Source organism: Scomber scombrus, chromosome 3, assembly GCF_963691925.1.
Source record: "Scomber scombrus chromosome 3, fScoSco1.1, whole genome shotgun sequence".
Lineage (NCBI taxonomy): Eukaryota > Metazoa > Chordata > Actinopteri > Scombriformes > Scombridae > Scomber > Scomber scombrus.
Genome location: NC_084972.1, coordinates 18,262,622 through 18,279,269, shown reverse-complemented (window position 1 = coordinate 18,279,269; position 16,648 = coordinate 18,262,622). Strand labels below are relative to the sequence as shown.

Below are 16,648 nucleotides of genomic sequence, written 5' to 3'. Positions count from 1 at the left end.
TTGTTTTCTCCTTCTCAACAAGGTGGCCTGTGCCTAATTAGAAAAAACTGTACACATATATGATAGATATGCATATAGAATACATATAGAGAGAAATCTATACAGTGTGTCTGTATGTGGTCAGAAAAATCGTTTCAAACTGATGAGATAATCTATGTTTTTTCTTCATGGTTATTTTTCTAACTGGCTGGAGGTCAGAGAAATGTCTTATTTAAAGCGTTGAGTGGTGTGATTTCCTCTGATTTGTACATTGTGAGAAAACCCCTCAGCAGCGAGATAACATTCCCTGTCTGAAAATACAGGACAGTCCAAGAAAATAAAAACAAAGAGCTTATGGAAAATAGAGAAGCGTATCCAAATCTATCTAGAAGTCTAATAAAGATGACATTATTACATTCCTTTCTTATTGTGAAAATATTTGTTGACACTCAGTTGAAGACCACTTGGCCTGTGGTGACAACTTAGAACAGAAAATATATATATATATATGTGTGTGTGTGTATATATATATATATATATATATATATATATATATATATATGTGTGTGTGTATATATATATATATATATATATATATATATATATATATATATATATATATATATATACATATATATATATATTGCAATGAGATTATGTCTGCTGCACATAGCAGTCAGGAACTTGCACTTGTGAGTGAGGACTATCACTATCAACATCCAAGTGGAGGTTTGAGTGACTCTGTCGGGATGCATTTCTTTCGCGTGTTTGTCGTTGTCGTTGTCTCGTAAACAGAAGTGGTGACGTATGTGACCGTGACAGCTGATTAAGTAGAAAAACCAACACACATTGTTACAGTATAGTGGAAAAACAAATTAGACTGTTACTAAAACCCCTCTTCGTCCCCTCCCCTCATGGTGCCTGTGTGACTCCCTTATATGGTGAAGTGTTGATTGTTGTATATAAATGTCCCCCATCGTCCCACGTTCCACAAACTGGGTGATCCATGTGTCATCTTTGTCTGCTTCTTCCCACATGAACCTTACAGCTCTTGTCACTGACCAAGAATTGCCAGATTGTGTGAAACCTTGGTGTTTGTGTTTACAAATCTCCTGATTTGGATTTAAAAAAAAGAAAAAAAAAGAAGGGAAGACAATGCAAACAGACAGAGGAGCAAAAATCCTCTCACTTCACCATCAGGGGAGCGGAGTGCGATTCCTCCATTTTCAGGTCCATATCTACTGAATACTTGAAGTAGGGGGTTCTCCTACCATGAAATAGCATATATGATTTACATGGTAGTAAACATGGAACATTTCAATTGTGCCCATGCATGCTTTTTACATAACGTGCCAACTGAAAGTGATGATGTAAGGATAATCTCCTGTTCTCTATGCAGAGCGATTTCTCAACCGTTGTGTTGAAAGGTTTAGGAGACACAGAGGCTTAGAGGCTGGGGCTGGTTTCCTGGGCTTAGATGTACTTTACTTATCCTGGTTGTGAATGACACCGTGCTTGCTTGTGAGGCGAAGTCAAGAAGTCATGTTCATATCTGTGTCTAGAAGCAGCTGTGTAGAAAGGCGAAACTTGAGGTGAAAGGCCTGCAGATTCACCAGTAATATTCAAGGGCCTTCAAAAAAAAAAGTATAAAACGCCTAAACCACATTTTCACTTTATTGTTGTATACAGATTGTTTTTCTTTTATTGTCTGTTGCTGAAAACTTTGGATCAAACAAATCACTGTGACCAATGCCAGAAACATTTTTTGTTTGACAGAACAAATATTATGTTTACTTTTTTTATCCATTTTTTGTATTTAAGTTAGCTTTATATTTTCTATTGTTTCAGCTTATTGAATATGCCAGTTTGAGACTGTACTATTTGTATAAGTAAATGTTTTGAGCTGTACAGTAAAGACCTAGGAACAAGTTAAATGTGAGTGTCCAGCATGCTGAATGATTTACTTGTGTGAGCGTTTTTCCCATGAAGCATCATTCCTCATACATTAATTGCATCCGCATCGTGCATTGTGACGGTGTGATGTTGTGTTTGAGATTGATGTGTGTCTCACTTACTGTGTCCCCTTAGTAGACAGCCTGTGCAGTTTTGTGAGAGTGCAGCATGTTTTTGGGGTTGCTGGTGTAAATGTATTCAGAAAAGCGAGATGTGTGTGTGCGTGTGTGTGTGTATGCGAGAGAGAGAGAGCTTGTGTGTATGTGCACAGTTGCATTTCTTGTTTTATGGCTGTGTGTGTTTGTATGTTTGTATGTGCGTGTGTTACAAATGCATAAGAGGAAAATCTATTTAAAAAAACCTTTATCAGAGGAAGTCCCCAGAAAAAAAAAGTGAGACTGAGTAAAAGTTTTGAATGACGCATGGATACTCTGTAATGTTTTCTGTTTTTTAACCTAGGAGGCTGTCCTCAGTGCCCCAGTTTGCTATTGTATGTGCTGTATCAGAATATTACTATTGAGTGTTGGCCAGCTTGTTTATATCCATCAAATAAAGGTGACTTTCTTTCTGTCTCTGTTTGTGTTTGTTTTTCTTAATATATATTTATATTAGTTAACTCTTAGTAGCTAAATCCAATACGGTCTACCCACTAACAGCCTAATATAAACTTTTTACACTTATTAAATGCATAATAGGATATTGTTGCAAACAGGCACACTGGTAATAGAAATGCATGTTTAATATATGCTCCAATATCATATTCACATTATTTGCATTTTTAAACTTTTTTACAATAATCTAGTCCTGTAGTGTGAACAGTATAAATTATAAAGTGTTTAGAATAGCTATTATTTCTGCTCATTTGATTTAAGTAATTTTTAAAATAATAATCTAGCATTAATAATTGTAGGACCCTTTAAAATGATAATAGAATAATCTTGAGTATAAAGTTTGCCAATATAGGGCATATAGAAATGATTTCATTGTTAAGAAATACATCATCATGTGCACATGGAGAAAAGGGGTTACAACATCAAAAATGTTTTTGCAGTACAAATACAGTGTGATTGATACAGTATAAGAAACAAAAACACTACATGAAATATGCCCACACACACAACGATGTATACATTTATGGTGTAAATTCCTTTTTATTAAAGCTACACCTGGCAAATGTCCAAGTTGCCACAACAAGGGAGCTACTTCAAAAGTTAACATACAAAAAAGTTTAATACATTCATGATTCATTTCCAGCTCATCTGCTGCAGGGAAGATGGCTGTGTCACTCTTTATTGGAAGTGTGGAAGTCTGTGGAAGGACAGGTTAACATTTTAGTCTGATTGTCTTTAGCTGCTGTAATAGTTCTTCCTCTGCATACCACCTGCAAAGAGATCCCCTTCTTAAAGCGACGGGGACAAAATCCTCAGTCCTTGTTCAAATATAAAATTGCATTCAAAAGTTGAGCTGCAGTTAATATGAGGCTTTAGCAGTCTGAGTTTGCCAGATAAAGTGTCTATCTTCCGAAGCTTCAAAGTTTTTAGAGTGAAATCCTCTTTTTAGTGCTTCCACAGACAGTGCTGAGCTTTAACGTCCCTTTAGGAAGCTGTCTAACAAACGGTCTCCTCTGTCAGAGAGCCAGTACCCCGCCATGGCTGCCACTGCACCCATGAACAGAGATGTGTAGACCATATCTCCTTTAGCAGCCATTGTGGCCAGAGCACAAAGCACCACGCCAAAGAACATCTGCTGCAGAACCTCTACCTCTTCATCCTGGATATCCTCAAACAGACCTTTTTCCTGGACACCTGCAGAAAGAGATGCACATTTGAATAGTTGCAGTAGGTTTACCGTATGTGTTGACATGAGACGTCACTCACTAGGCAGCTGCTTCTTTACACAAACACTCTTCTTGCGGATAAATCCTTCAGCACAGTTGCAGCGGAAAGAGCCTTCAGTGTTGGTACAAATCTCATTCAGACCATGACAGGCGAGTACCCTGTCACTGCATTCATCTACATCTGAGAAAATAAAGACATACTCTATGCTATAATCTCTCCAGAGATTTGTAGATTGCTGCTGCTCCTCAGAAGCACATAATGAATTCATGCAGGTGAGATAATTAAAAAGATTCTCTTAGATGCAATTACCCAAGCACTTGGACCCTGTCAGTCTGTACCCAGGGGTACACTTTCTGCAGCGTGCCGGACCATTACCCATACAGCCCAAACAGGCTGGGTCACAGTCTGTGAAAAGAATGAAAGTGTAATATCTTCATTTACAGACTGCACTGCACTCCTAAAACACTGCATACAATATGACATCCAAATGTTTCCAAATTGTTAAATATGAGGATTTCCTGCTTCTTATTGTTTGATATCACAAAATAACTGAGTTATGGACTGTTGGTAAGACAAAACTAGTTGTTTGGTATACTGTGCCTCGAATATTGTGATTTGCATTTTTCACTCATTTCTGACATTTTCCTACGTTTATTTAGTTATTCAGTTTATTTTTTAAGTTAATCAATTTCACTTCTATATTGGGTTTTTTTAGACCATGACTAAACCACTAACCTCTGCACTCGAAGGAGCCCTCTGTATTAAAGCAGTAAGTGCTGGGAGGACAGTTAGCCAGCTCAGTGCCGCACTCATCAATGTCTGAAACATATCAAAACACATATATTCAATGATTAGTCTGTCTTATGCCATCCATACCCCATGATTTCCACAAACCTCTGCATACAGTACCTACACAGATGTTATAATGAAGCGTCCATCCTGCTCTGCATTCCACACACTTGTCATTTTCTGGGCCTAAACACTTTCTGCAGGCATCTGGACAGCTGTGCACCTGAACAGCCAACAGACAACACAGCCATACAGTCGGCAGCAGGTCCCTGTGAAGCATCCTCACCCCCATCTGTCTCAGCCGGTCCAGAAGACAAAGCTGTTTATATCTTTCCGCAATATCACATCCAGGTTTGTTAAATGATGGAAGTATAATAATGATTAAAAATAAAAAATAAAAAAAGCTCCCAAAATATAGTATTTTAGCAATTAAGGCTCAAAGATGAGATTTGAGGTCTGAGTCTGGGGTCTGTTTGAGGCACATTTTGTTTTACTGGAGGAAGTCTGATAAGTTGAATGTAACAGTATAATTTCTATAAACTGAATATATGTTGGATGAATATATAATAATAATAATAATAATAATGCATTTTATTTAAAATCTCTCAAAGCACCTTACAAGACACACACAAGACTACAACAGTACATCAAACAATATAAATCAGGTAACATTGATGTGGAAGTGTGTGCAATTATGTAGACCTGTTGAAGTGTGAAGCACTTACTTTTTATGAAAAGTGCTATGCAAATAGAGTCTGATTGATTGATTGAGTGATTTGTCCATTTCTGCCAAAGCATTAGTTCACACAGCCTTTAGTTCATGATGAAAAATCAATGAAATGTCCATTAATATAGCCTGATGACACAAGTGTAGACCTTCTTTATAATATAGGGGGCTATTTTTTTATTAAGGGGACTAACTTTGATATTTTCTTTATAATATTTCTATACTTTTTATCCTGTGTTGTTGTTTTTCTTAACTAACTCTTAACTTTAATGTACTGTCTGACGTATTAAATGGCCTATAAGCTAATTTAGAAAATGTGCGTCACATTCATAATAAATAACGTCATATAACAAAACATAAACTCACAGTCAACATAACAGCCATTCAAGTGGACCTTGACATGAAGCTCTCCTCCTCTGTGTACGCCTGCTAAGTGTGAACAGTCGGTCTTTAAAGTTGAAGAAGCGGTGGTACACAGCTGAGAAACTCTGTCACGCTTCTCTCCTACTTAACCCGAACACCCCGAGCGGGCGGAGAATGGAGCAGCCCTTACACACCGCCCCACCGGAATGTAATGATATTCTTATCAAGTGCCTCTTTGTGTGCATAAACTGACACCGATTTGCACCAATTAGATCCATCCATCCTGCACTTAGAGCCGGCCAATCACAATCCGATAAAACGCCAGAAAACAAAAATAAGTCTCTTTATTTAGACGGTGTTGACAGCCTTAGTGTACATGGATATAATTAGCTTGTAGGGTTTAAGGTTAAACATTTTGTTGCCCAAAGTGTCTGGTCATATTCTACATTTTTCTTACATTCAACAAACAAATAATCGATCTTACATTGCCAACAAGTAGGCTATTGCACAATATAGCCCAGATAGCAAAGAGTCATTGAAACAATGTTGATTTTCCATCTGAATCATCAGAATGGTTGATATTGAAATATCAATGCTAAATCAATGTTGAATCACTGTTACAATAGCGATGAAACCCAACGTTGATAACAGCGACATTGAAATAACATTGATTTACAGTTATGGTTATAATTGATTGAGCATCGATTCCTGGTTGACAATGTGATGATACTGATGTTGAAAAGTCATTGATTTAGAGTTGACCGGGAAATTACATGTTGTTGAAAAACCATCAATCTATAGTTGACCGGGAAAGATGATTGAAAAGTCATTGATTTATAGTTGACCGGGAAAGATGATTGAAAAGTCATTGAATTAGAGTTGACCGGGAGACCGTCGTGTGTTAGACCAACGTTTCTGCACTCCGCACATCTAATTTCTGAATCCATATCAGGTAAGCATACATTTATCTACATTTATCTAATGTTTGAATGCTGAATTGTACCCAATTGATGTTCGTAAACGTGTAACATTATAGTTTATTTACATAGTGCAGCATATGCAGTCAGTCGAGTGCTGTCAGAACTTCTACCATTAATTTATAAATTAATAATACACACTTGTTGCAGCACCACAGCAAGTTCATTCAAGCGCTTCATAAACACTCAGAAGTTATAAGCAAGCATTTGTGTACCGGTTTATTTCGTGGTACTGTTAGCTATAAATAAACAGAATGTTAAAATATTGATGAAGTGTTTACATAACCTTAGCATTAGCGTTATCATTAGCGTTAGCATTAGCGTTATCATTAGCATTAGCGTTAGCATTAGCTCTCTAAGATAGCCTGCCTTGTTAACTGTAGATGAGGACAATGTTATCTAGGATCAGCGGTCGAGGATACATACAGCCCATATTTTCGATCAATTTAAAAGCAATATGACCAATTTGCAGCCATTTTATTAATTACAGAGCCATTACAAAAGATACGTTAACTTTTCTTCTGATGTGAGCATTTACTTATTGAATATTATAAGATAAAGATAAAGTCACAATACATGCACTGTAACAGCAGATTCAGTCACACCAAATCCACTCTGACATATACACACTGTGTGTTTCTATGGTTACAGAAACACTCTTATCTTTGCTGTAATGTTATCAGGACTGTGGTTGGTTGTGAGTTAAATTGCTGTTTACTTAACCTCTTTTTGTCCTTTTTACAGTTCATTGATCCTCATCATTTATCAAGTAAGCAATTATGTTATGCCATATTTGTGTTCCTTTTTAATATTTTAATCTGCACACTTGCACACTTGCACAATAGCATGTAATAGCTATTTAACTGACAGTTTGTGTTTTGCTTGTGTTTTCTGTTTTAGACGCCCTGACACTACAAATGGGGACTGCAAACGAATTTGCCTTTTCTCAGGCAGATCAGAAATGGCTGCATTACACCCTAGACCAGCCAGGAGGGATTGGACGCCCTTAAAAGCTTTGAAATTTGGTGAAATTTATTGATTAAATAAATGAATGTTTGTTTAAAAAAATATTTTGTGTGGATTTGTCATTTGCTATTAGATAAAAACCTGTTTAATAAGGCCTATCATATTTAGGCCTATGTCTATAACACCCTGACTGTAGATAAAGCAGGATTTGTATTATTAGCCTATTTTTATATAGGCATATTTAGTAATTGTGGTTTAATATTATTATATTTAATATTGAAATATCATTGAAAGCACGTTGATCTATAGTTAGGTTGAAATTTCAACATTGTTTCAACATTTGTGTTAGTTGAAATACCATTGAAATTCCGTTGATCTTTAGTTAGAAAATCAACGTTGTTTCAATATTAATTTTGGGTGCAAAATGATGTTGAATCAACATCAGAGTTCAACGTTGTTTCAATGACTTAACGTTGACAAAATAATGTTGATTTAACATTGTTTCAATGACTCTTTGCTATCTGGGAGCTTATTTATTTTAATCCATATCACTCCATTGTTGAATCATACACCATCTTAGTGTTGTAAATATTCAACAGTGCGGAAAATAGTCCCTGCCTGACAAAGACAATTCAATCCTGGCTGAGTACAGTCCCCAGATGCTTTAGACAATTATTGAATGTGTTCAGTAGCAATGAGCAGGTTTTGTGCTGATATCTCCATAAATATTGAGAAAGAGACAAACATATTGCTTATTTTGGTCTTGTCATGGGGTTTGTTGACAATAATATAGATTAAAGCCAGTGTTATTCTATAAAGTGTCTCTTCTTTATCATATCCACCATCTGCAAGAACACGTCCTTCATGTGCACCGAGCAACAATCATTTTTCAGTGTGATATTTTTGGATACTTTAAAGGCATTGTCTCCAAGTTTGTGTCAACAAAATATTTACAGGGCAATGCTCTCTGCTGATTTGGTCCTTCTTTAGTCTTTGCCCTCCATCCTTCAGAGGCAACCCATTTCTACACTGTCCATGTCTGTCTACCTGATCCCCTCCCTTTTCAACCCACAGTTAGCTCAGAGAAGAGGGCCTCTGTCTGGGAGGGAAACTGGAACAGAGGAATGCCCTGAAGAAGCTTTGGTAGTCCCTTGAGAGGGTGCACAGCGAAGGAGTCAAATTTCACCAGGAGAAAACGTTCACCAGCCCTGCCCAGCTGATTGTCCGCTTGGATGAGGCTCAGGGAGGCCGTGAACACATCAGAGTAAGGAGACAATACCTGAGGGAGATCGTTGTCTACCTCTTTGTGCTTATTAGTCCATTCCTCTGCTCTCTCCAAGGCTTTGCGGGTCAATACGAGCACAACTCTGCCACCCAGACGGTTCAGCTCCAGCAGCTGGGAGTACAGCCATGGCAGAGGCCCCAGAGTGCACTGCTCCTTCCTGCTCCACTGGTCCACGGATACACTGAAGCCCTGGTTAGAGAGCAGAGTGCCGAGCCCACATACAGACTCTGAAACATTATAATCCACATCTGGGGGGCTCAGCAGCACCACATGACCCTTCCTGCCAACTTCAGAGTAGAAAAGAGGAAAAAAACAAGGAGATGACTGTCAGAGATGTTGTTCCATCATGATTTAATTGCTTTTTTGCTAAAAGTAGATAAAAACTCACCCTCTACAAATCCTTTATGATGCCAGCTCCACACCCATCCTGCAAAAGTCAGGAAGATTTGAGTCATTTTAGTGCCATAAATAATTGATTCCTCAAATTGTATGCGGACAAAATGTGTGCATCAGCTCATAAGTGTGCATATTTTATTGTATGAAAGATTCCCAGATCCAATAAACAGTGTTTGGTCTTTGAGGCAAATAAAAGGAGCCTTTGTTCGAAGCGCCTGAGGAAATGCACACAACTGGACAATGTTGGTGTTGGTTACAAAAGACACTTCTCTGTCTTCTTCATGAACTGTTGGTTGTGTAATTAATACATATTTGAGACACTTACTCTTGACAAAGTCACGAAGAAAATAATAAAGGAGTGCAGTCAAGCAAGCCGGCAGCACCACAGCAACAACCAGGAGACTCCAGCGCCACCTGCCAGCTGCAGAGACAAAACAAAGTCACACTTATGAAAAACTCAAATGTCATAGGTACTGAATATATAATATAATATAATATAATATAATATAATATAATATAATATAATATAATATAATATAATATAATATAATATAATATAATATAATACCCAAACCAATATCAGTTTCTGTAATTATAAAATGTGTCAGACTCACTGTCTTTATAACATATTGGACCTAGCTTAGGTCCATTTCCCTCTACTTTCACCTGCAAAAATGGACAAACATGAATGAGTTAGTTTAGTTTATTTATGTTAGAGTGAATGCTGTGACTTACTGGAGAACAATTAAGAAAACTTTACCATCACACATGGTGAGAGCTCAAGGTCAATGTCTTCAAAGACTTCTGTTTTCTCCTGAAGATGACACAATTGTAAATAAAATAGAAGAAATGTTCATTTCTTAAATGCTGTGCAGCCTGACATTGTTCAGACCCATAAAACCTTTATGGAAATACAAAATGTGCCGGGTTACAATTTGGGGGAATGAGGATATGATTTTGCACACACAACACATTTAAAATATTTCCACTTGCAGTCATAAAAAATAGCACATATATATGGTTCTGTCACAGAGTGTGCAGTTAGGTGATTTTCCCAACTTTAAAGCTACTTAAAGGAGAATAGAAGGGAAAAATGGGATGGTGATGTATTTAAATTAAACAAATGAGGGGTATAGGTTGGGTATTGTCTTACCCAGAGTCCCTTGGTGTTTTGCTTCCATGTGCTATTTTCCAGCTGTTGTCTAAAGCCCTTTATCTCACTGCAGTGTTCCTTTGTGAGGTCTGCAGGCCAGTGACAGGGCCACACTTCACCCTTCAGACGGCAGGGGGCAGACAGGTTCCACAACAGCATCGTACCTTCATTATTCATTTGACCCTTGCTCACAGACAGCGACACGTTCTGCCACATGTTCTCTTCAAATTTACCTAGATGACACAAAGAAAATGTAAGAACAGAAAAGCCAAACCAAGCAAACTTCACCCTGAAAAATGATACCAAAAAAAAAAAAAAAAACCTTAAACCTTCTCACCTGCAAAGGGGCAGCTTTTAATGCGCTGATGGCCATCCTCACGCCATGCCTATTACACATATACACACACGTCAGTTATTTAAAGCGCCAGTTATTATAGTACAAATCACTAATAATACATTGGTGAGACCTGATCGTGATATTTAAATAATAATACCTGAAGACACATGCACGGCGTCACAGAGTACAGTGGGATGGTCATCCTGTTCAATATCTAAAGTAACAGTTAACATGGTTTTAATGAGAGTTAGAAACCAGTAGAGTAAAGAAATGAAGTATCTTATATTTACAATTACGCTTGACTGGAATATTTCAATTCTATGCTACTTCATATTTTTCCTCCACTACATTTCAGAGGGAAACATTGTACTTTTTACTGAATTACACTTAAATACAGCTTCTGTTGCATTGACTGATTGAGATTAAACAACCTAACAATACTTAAAGGATCAGTTCACATTTTCCTTTGTCTATCAGTCTCTCCTTAAACAATAGTCAGGTGTCTCTATAAACATTGACACAAGATTTTCTCCTGTTCATACTGAACACTGAGAGATCCCTTCATAATGCGCTTTCATTGTAAGTAATACAAAGGTGAATTAAAAAGTTTATTTGAAGCTAATATGAACCTTCAGCTGTCCACATTAGTCAAATCAAGTCAATATATTTCAAAGTTACTGTCTTTTTATTGCCAAATTGTTGCTATGCTTCCATTGCAGCTGAACAGGAAAACACTGTCAACTGTGAAAGATATAAAGATATTTACTTTATTTAAATACCTCAGAGAGCTGAGAGAGCTTATCATCACATGAATTTTCCATTTTTGCTCAAAATTAGTGTACTTAATTTTGCCTTCCATCACTCTTCTGTGGTCAGTGTGTACCAGGGTTATTATAGTTTTTACATTTTCATTAGTTTTTATTTTTATTTAGTTTTTCAGTTTGTTTTATTTCAGTTTAGTTTTAGTTAGTTTAACAAGAGATTAAGTAGTTTTAGTTTAGTTTTAGTTTTAGTTTTCCAGGTATTAGAAGAAGTCAAACTGAACAGGACAGTAAAAAGGGAAGAAAACTAAACGATAACAAAAAAAAAGCTGATTTTATCCGCAATTCAGTTTAGTTTTAGTTAGCTTTGCATTGTTTTGTTTTTTTAAATTATCATTTTTATTTTTATTTCAGTTAACTAAATTATTTTTTCACTGCTAGTTTTAGTTTTAGTCTCCGTTTTAGTTAATTATAATAACCCTGGTGTGTACAGGATGAATGATTACACAAAGACAATTAAATGACTAAACTTTTACATGTAACATTGTTTTTAAATTGTTGTGTTGCTTCTTTAACTTGAGTAACGGCTCTCTGAGAGAAACACAAACTTCTTACAACACAGACCTGACATCTTCCATTGTCCTCATTCTGGGCACACACAGAGTGCAAGCTCAGGTTTCTTCCGGCAAACTGTAGCTCCACTCGATTCATGGTGTAGTTAATAACATGGATGAGTGTGGGCACTGAAAGGAGAAAAAGAAAAACTGCTTTGTTCCCTCTGAAGACAAACACACATAAGATACAAAAAGCAATGGATGTCTTAAATAGGGATAATTTACCATAACACTCTTCAGTGTATTTCTGCGGCTGCTGGGAGCACACTGAGAACAGACAGGCATATGTGTCAGGAACTGTTGCCATGCTTGTAGTGAGCAGTGAGTTTCAAAAGGTGCTTTGTAGTTAAATAATAAACTTTACCTTCTTCGTGAGAAGGCACCACAACTTCTTGTGACACACCATCTGATGAATAAACAAACAATTGACTGCCGAAGTAAACTCCTACTGGCTTATTTATTACCATGGACACCTGTAGACATCATACACACACACACACACACACACACACACACACACACACACACACACACACACACACACACACACACACACACACACACATATATGGCTTATCACACAAGTTGACTGGAAGTGAGTATGTATCTTTAATAACAGTACAGAGTTTAGAGTACCTGTGCCAGGTTTGACTGCGTAAGAGCTGCATGATTAACCGTAAACTCCACCCTCTTGCACAGGGGCATGGTTTGCGCTGCTTTGTAACAGATTGTGACAGATACTGTTGCAACACAGAAAGGAGAGGGCTTAGAACACACCAAAACTAATAAAACCGAACTGTAAGGGGCACTTTAAACTCTTAATCCACAATTAAAAGAACACACAGGTGTTTTTTTCTGTTTAACTATGAACTGAGGAAACTTTACAAATTCATATTCTGTATTGCCAAAAGCATTCCATCGCTTTTTTACTGATTTTTCATTTTCCAGGCAGCCACTGGTTTCATTTACAGTGAAAATGTTAGCCTGTGTTTAATTGTTTGTTCAACTTGATTGATTAAGATGTGTAGTAAAGCTACAAATCGTATTTCTACTTGTGGCCTCAAAGGAAACAACATTTACACAAATACAACAAACTACTGTTAGCTGTATTCTCGTTTATTGTTTTCCAGTAATGATGTCTCAACATCCCAGGACATGCTCTTCAGTAACTGACTGTTGCTCAAAACAGTTTCCTCTGTGTTGCTAAGTGACAATAATTTCACAATGACAGATGAGTAAGTGTTCCCTGGGATGTGTTGTCTATTACAAGCATGTGTAAGCTTGATTCTTATGCTATACCAACAGGAAATTAATCCAGTAGCTGCCTGGATGGCAAACACTGTACTAAAACTGGTTAATTGGATTCAAACATTCAAAATCACCGGACTGGTCATTCAGCAACAAGTAAAAATGACAGTTGGCTTCACACAACCTCCATTCCATTCCTCACCTTTTGGATCACTGTAATCCTCCTCATCATTCCCAGAGTGGTCCTCACTCTCTGTTTTGTTATCTGGATGGATGTAGAGCTCTGCGTCTATCACCAGACATAATGTACATTCTGCTAATTCCTTGCAGCAAAGTTTGAATTTTGGCCTCAGGTTTTGGACATCTACAGCATCATCAGGGTCTGGCATTAGCGCCCCATCCCACAGGGTGCATTCAGAGAGAGCCTAACAGAAGGCACAGATTTAAACAGAAAACAGAAATAAACATTTATTGAATGTGTTTAATGTGCCAGGACAGCAAATATTTGCTGTTCAGAGGCCTATGTTGTGATAAATGTACAAACAACATCCCTACTTCTGGCAGATGGCTATGACTATTTGTTTGCTTTTAATTAAATGTATCAGTGAAAAAGGAAATTAAAATGTCAGAGCAGGCTGCCTCAGTACTAAAAGGAAATTAAAATCTGTCAACAGAATGTATGTATGTCGTGTACTGTACACTACCTGTATGCAAATTACACCGTTGCCATCATAGTCAGTTATTTCCAAACCACAGGTTGACATGCAAAGGGTCAGAAAAAGGCACCAACTGAGCCATCCAAGAGGAAACATTTTGTCAGGCGATGCTAAGATTTGAGGCCTTCAGCATTTTTCTACAAATATGTTTCTCCAGGTGACATGACAACCCTGTTTATCAAGTCAAACAGGGATCAAACTTGATGATAATCTGCCAGGAACCGCACTCTGGCATGTCAATTAAAACAACCAGTTGCTGTCCAGAGCACAGCACTGGATGTTGCCTGGGTTTCAATGTTGTTTTTGGCCTGGGGAAGAAGAGAGATTAAATATATATACATAAATATATAAATATAATGGACTTGGATAAAACTTCAAACTTTAAGAAAAACTATCTCCAATATCTTATTGTTTTCAACAATTTGATTTTTCAAATTCAAAAATCTTTTAATAGACACATTATCTGGGAACTAAATAGAGTCTCCTTAAAACACTTTCAGCACTGAGGAAGTAAACAATAAAACAACATAAAATGAAAGTATATAAATACAACACTAAAAATGATCAATCATAATAATCAAATTATACCATAATCTCATTTATCATTTATTGTCTAGGTGACTTACTGTGTTTAGTAATCCGTTTAAAGTAATCCAGTCTGAACAGTGTATATCCTCTCTATTGAGCTCTACACTTAGTGTTACAGCAAGTGTTTCAGTCATGTGAAACTTGCACTATACAGCACGTCACTGTCCTGACCAAGAAGTCCCTCCCTCTCTCTCTCTCATTCCTCTCTCTCTCTCTCTCTCTCTCTCTCTCTCTCTCCATTTGTGTGTCTCTGATTTAGTCTCACCACTTTACAGTCCCTTATCGTGTTAAAATGGACACAATCCAGAAACTCCCTGCTTTGAATTCCTCATCACAGTGTAACCAGCACAACCTACAGGGGCAAAGTCTATGACTATTGTTTATTAATCAAAACAGGACTCCACCTTTAACACTGGGTTAAAAAATAACTCTAGAGACAGAACTGCCTTTTTTTAACACAGTCATCATTTTCTATGGCTATTTTATTAAATGTGTTAACAATAAGGTACACATTCTTAGGGTTAGGATTAGTGTTAGGGTTAAGATTTCCTGTCAATGTTAACTGTGCCTTGAAAAACAGGTTTACCACCTCCATTCATGAGAATCCACATACCTTTGACCTGCCCTAGCAATGCAATTGCTTGAGAGAGAGATGAAACACAATGACACACGTCTCACCCAGTGGGCCAACTGGTTTGACCACATAATGCTGAGCTCAATGCAAAACCTATTTCTTTTAGTTACTGTTGGGGAATGCGTTTAAAAACAAGCACCTACTTGTGTACTTTGTAAAGTGAGCTCTCTTTGTTAAAGTAAAGAGGAAACAGCATATTTACTTAAGCACTGTATATACTGGGAGCGTGACTGGGAGGCAACGTTTCCATTTTTTATGAGAATGTATACATTTGTTCTGCTAGATAAACTTCAGAGGGCAATATTTTACTCCACAACATACAGCTGATAGCAGTAGTAACAAGTTATGTGTTGATCTTTGTTTAAACCATCGGTAAATAAACAGTAAGTGAAGCAGACAGAGCTAGCACTACTTTAGTATAAACTCCTTACATAAAATGTACCAATAATTGAGCATTATTCAAAATTACATTTAACACTTATATTCTTTATTTCTATTTAAGTGAACTGAATTCAGCATCTTTTACTGCTTTTTTGTTGTTGTAAGTGATCTGCATATTTACTTGATTAAGGATTTGAACAGTTTCTTCACAACCGTTCTGTACTACATGTACATTATGTTGTGATTTATCAATTGATCTAAATAGTTGCTTCAATTTTATTTATGTTTTGGGCAAATATTCTTACTTCAATACTAATTTGCTTCACAACATGGGTACATTAACACACATTTACATATATGGAGAGTACCACTGCTAGCCATAGTTGCCCAAATTACACGGCTTCGTTCGCTTTGCTGGATTTAGTCATTTTCCAGTAAGGAGTTGAAATTATTTTAGTATAAATGTCGGATGGGTTACATTACAGTATTCAAAGAGCAGATTAACAATAAACTGCTTTCACTTTTGGTTTTCACAGTCGATACACAGTCATATGCAGAATGGATGCTTTCTTTACCCATAAAGTACAAGATGTTTAGCAGAAGTGCAGCAAGATAATTTAAGAGTCCAAACTGTGGTAGCAAACTGTTGCCTTTTCTGGCCATTTCTGACTTCGTTATTGAAGTCGTTATTGATTCACTGTATTAAACACTGTTTACTTTTCTTTTAGCAGCTGAATCCCCAATGATGTACTTAGTCGTGTACAAGTATAACAATGCTTTTTGAAAACTATGTTTTATTTACATGATTTTATCCTTTTTTTATATCAACGATATATAAAGTGATGAATGAATGCCCATTATTAACAACATGTTGGATGGCAGGCTGATGTCGTCATGTGAAGCAGAGTCATTTATAGATTTGTTTGCAAACAAAACCAAACAG

At 36.9% G+C, this 16,648-nt stretch overlaps 2 protein-coding genes across 2 annotated transcripts; both read right to left on the bottom strand.

Moving 5' to 3' along the window:
* Window positions 1-3,059: 3,059 nt before the first annotated feature.
* LOC133977287 (protein disulfide isomerase Creld1) lies at window positions 3,060-6,160 on the bottom strand. The gene is made up of 5 exons (XM_062415392.1): window positions 4,680-6,160; window positions 4,506-4,589; window positions 4,080-4,175; window positions 3,810-3,950; window positions 3,060-3,737 (listed from the first exon to the last, which is right to left on the bottom strand). The coding sequence occupies exons 1-5, from the start codon at window positions 4,849-4,851 to the stop codon at window positions 3,517-3,519; spliced, it is 714 nt and encodes a 237-aa protein (XP_062271376.1). The 5' UTR covers window positions 4,852-6,160; the 3' UTR covers window positions 3,060-3,516.
* Window positions 6,161-8,124: 1,964 nt separating this feature from the next.
* Window positions 8,125-16,556, bottom strand: il17rc (interleukin 17 receptor C). Its single transcript, XM_062415391.1, has 15 exons — window positions 14,729-16,556; window positions 14,091-14,410; window positions 13,589-13,811; window positions 12,775-12,878; window positions 12,503-12,611; window positions 12,364-12,405; window positions 12,149-12,267; window positions 10,921-10,977; window positions 10,764-10,812; window positions 10,427-10,659; window positions 10,034-10,087; window positions 9,888-9,939; window positions 9,599-9,694; window positions 9,266-9,304; window positions 8,125-9,164 (listed from the first exon to the last, which is right to left on the bottom strand). Exons 2-15 carry the CDS (start codon window positions 14,196-14,198, stop codon window positions 8,656-8,658), a joined length of 1,794 nt encoding a protein of 597 aa, XP_062271375.1. The 5' UTR covers window positions 14,199-14,410; window positions 14,729-16,556; the 3' UTR covers window positions 8,125-8,655.
* Between the last annotated feature and the right edge of the window lie 92 nt (window positions 16,557-16,648).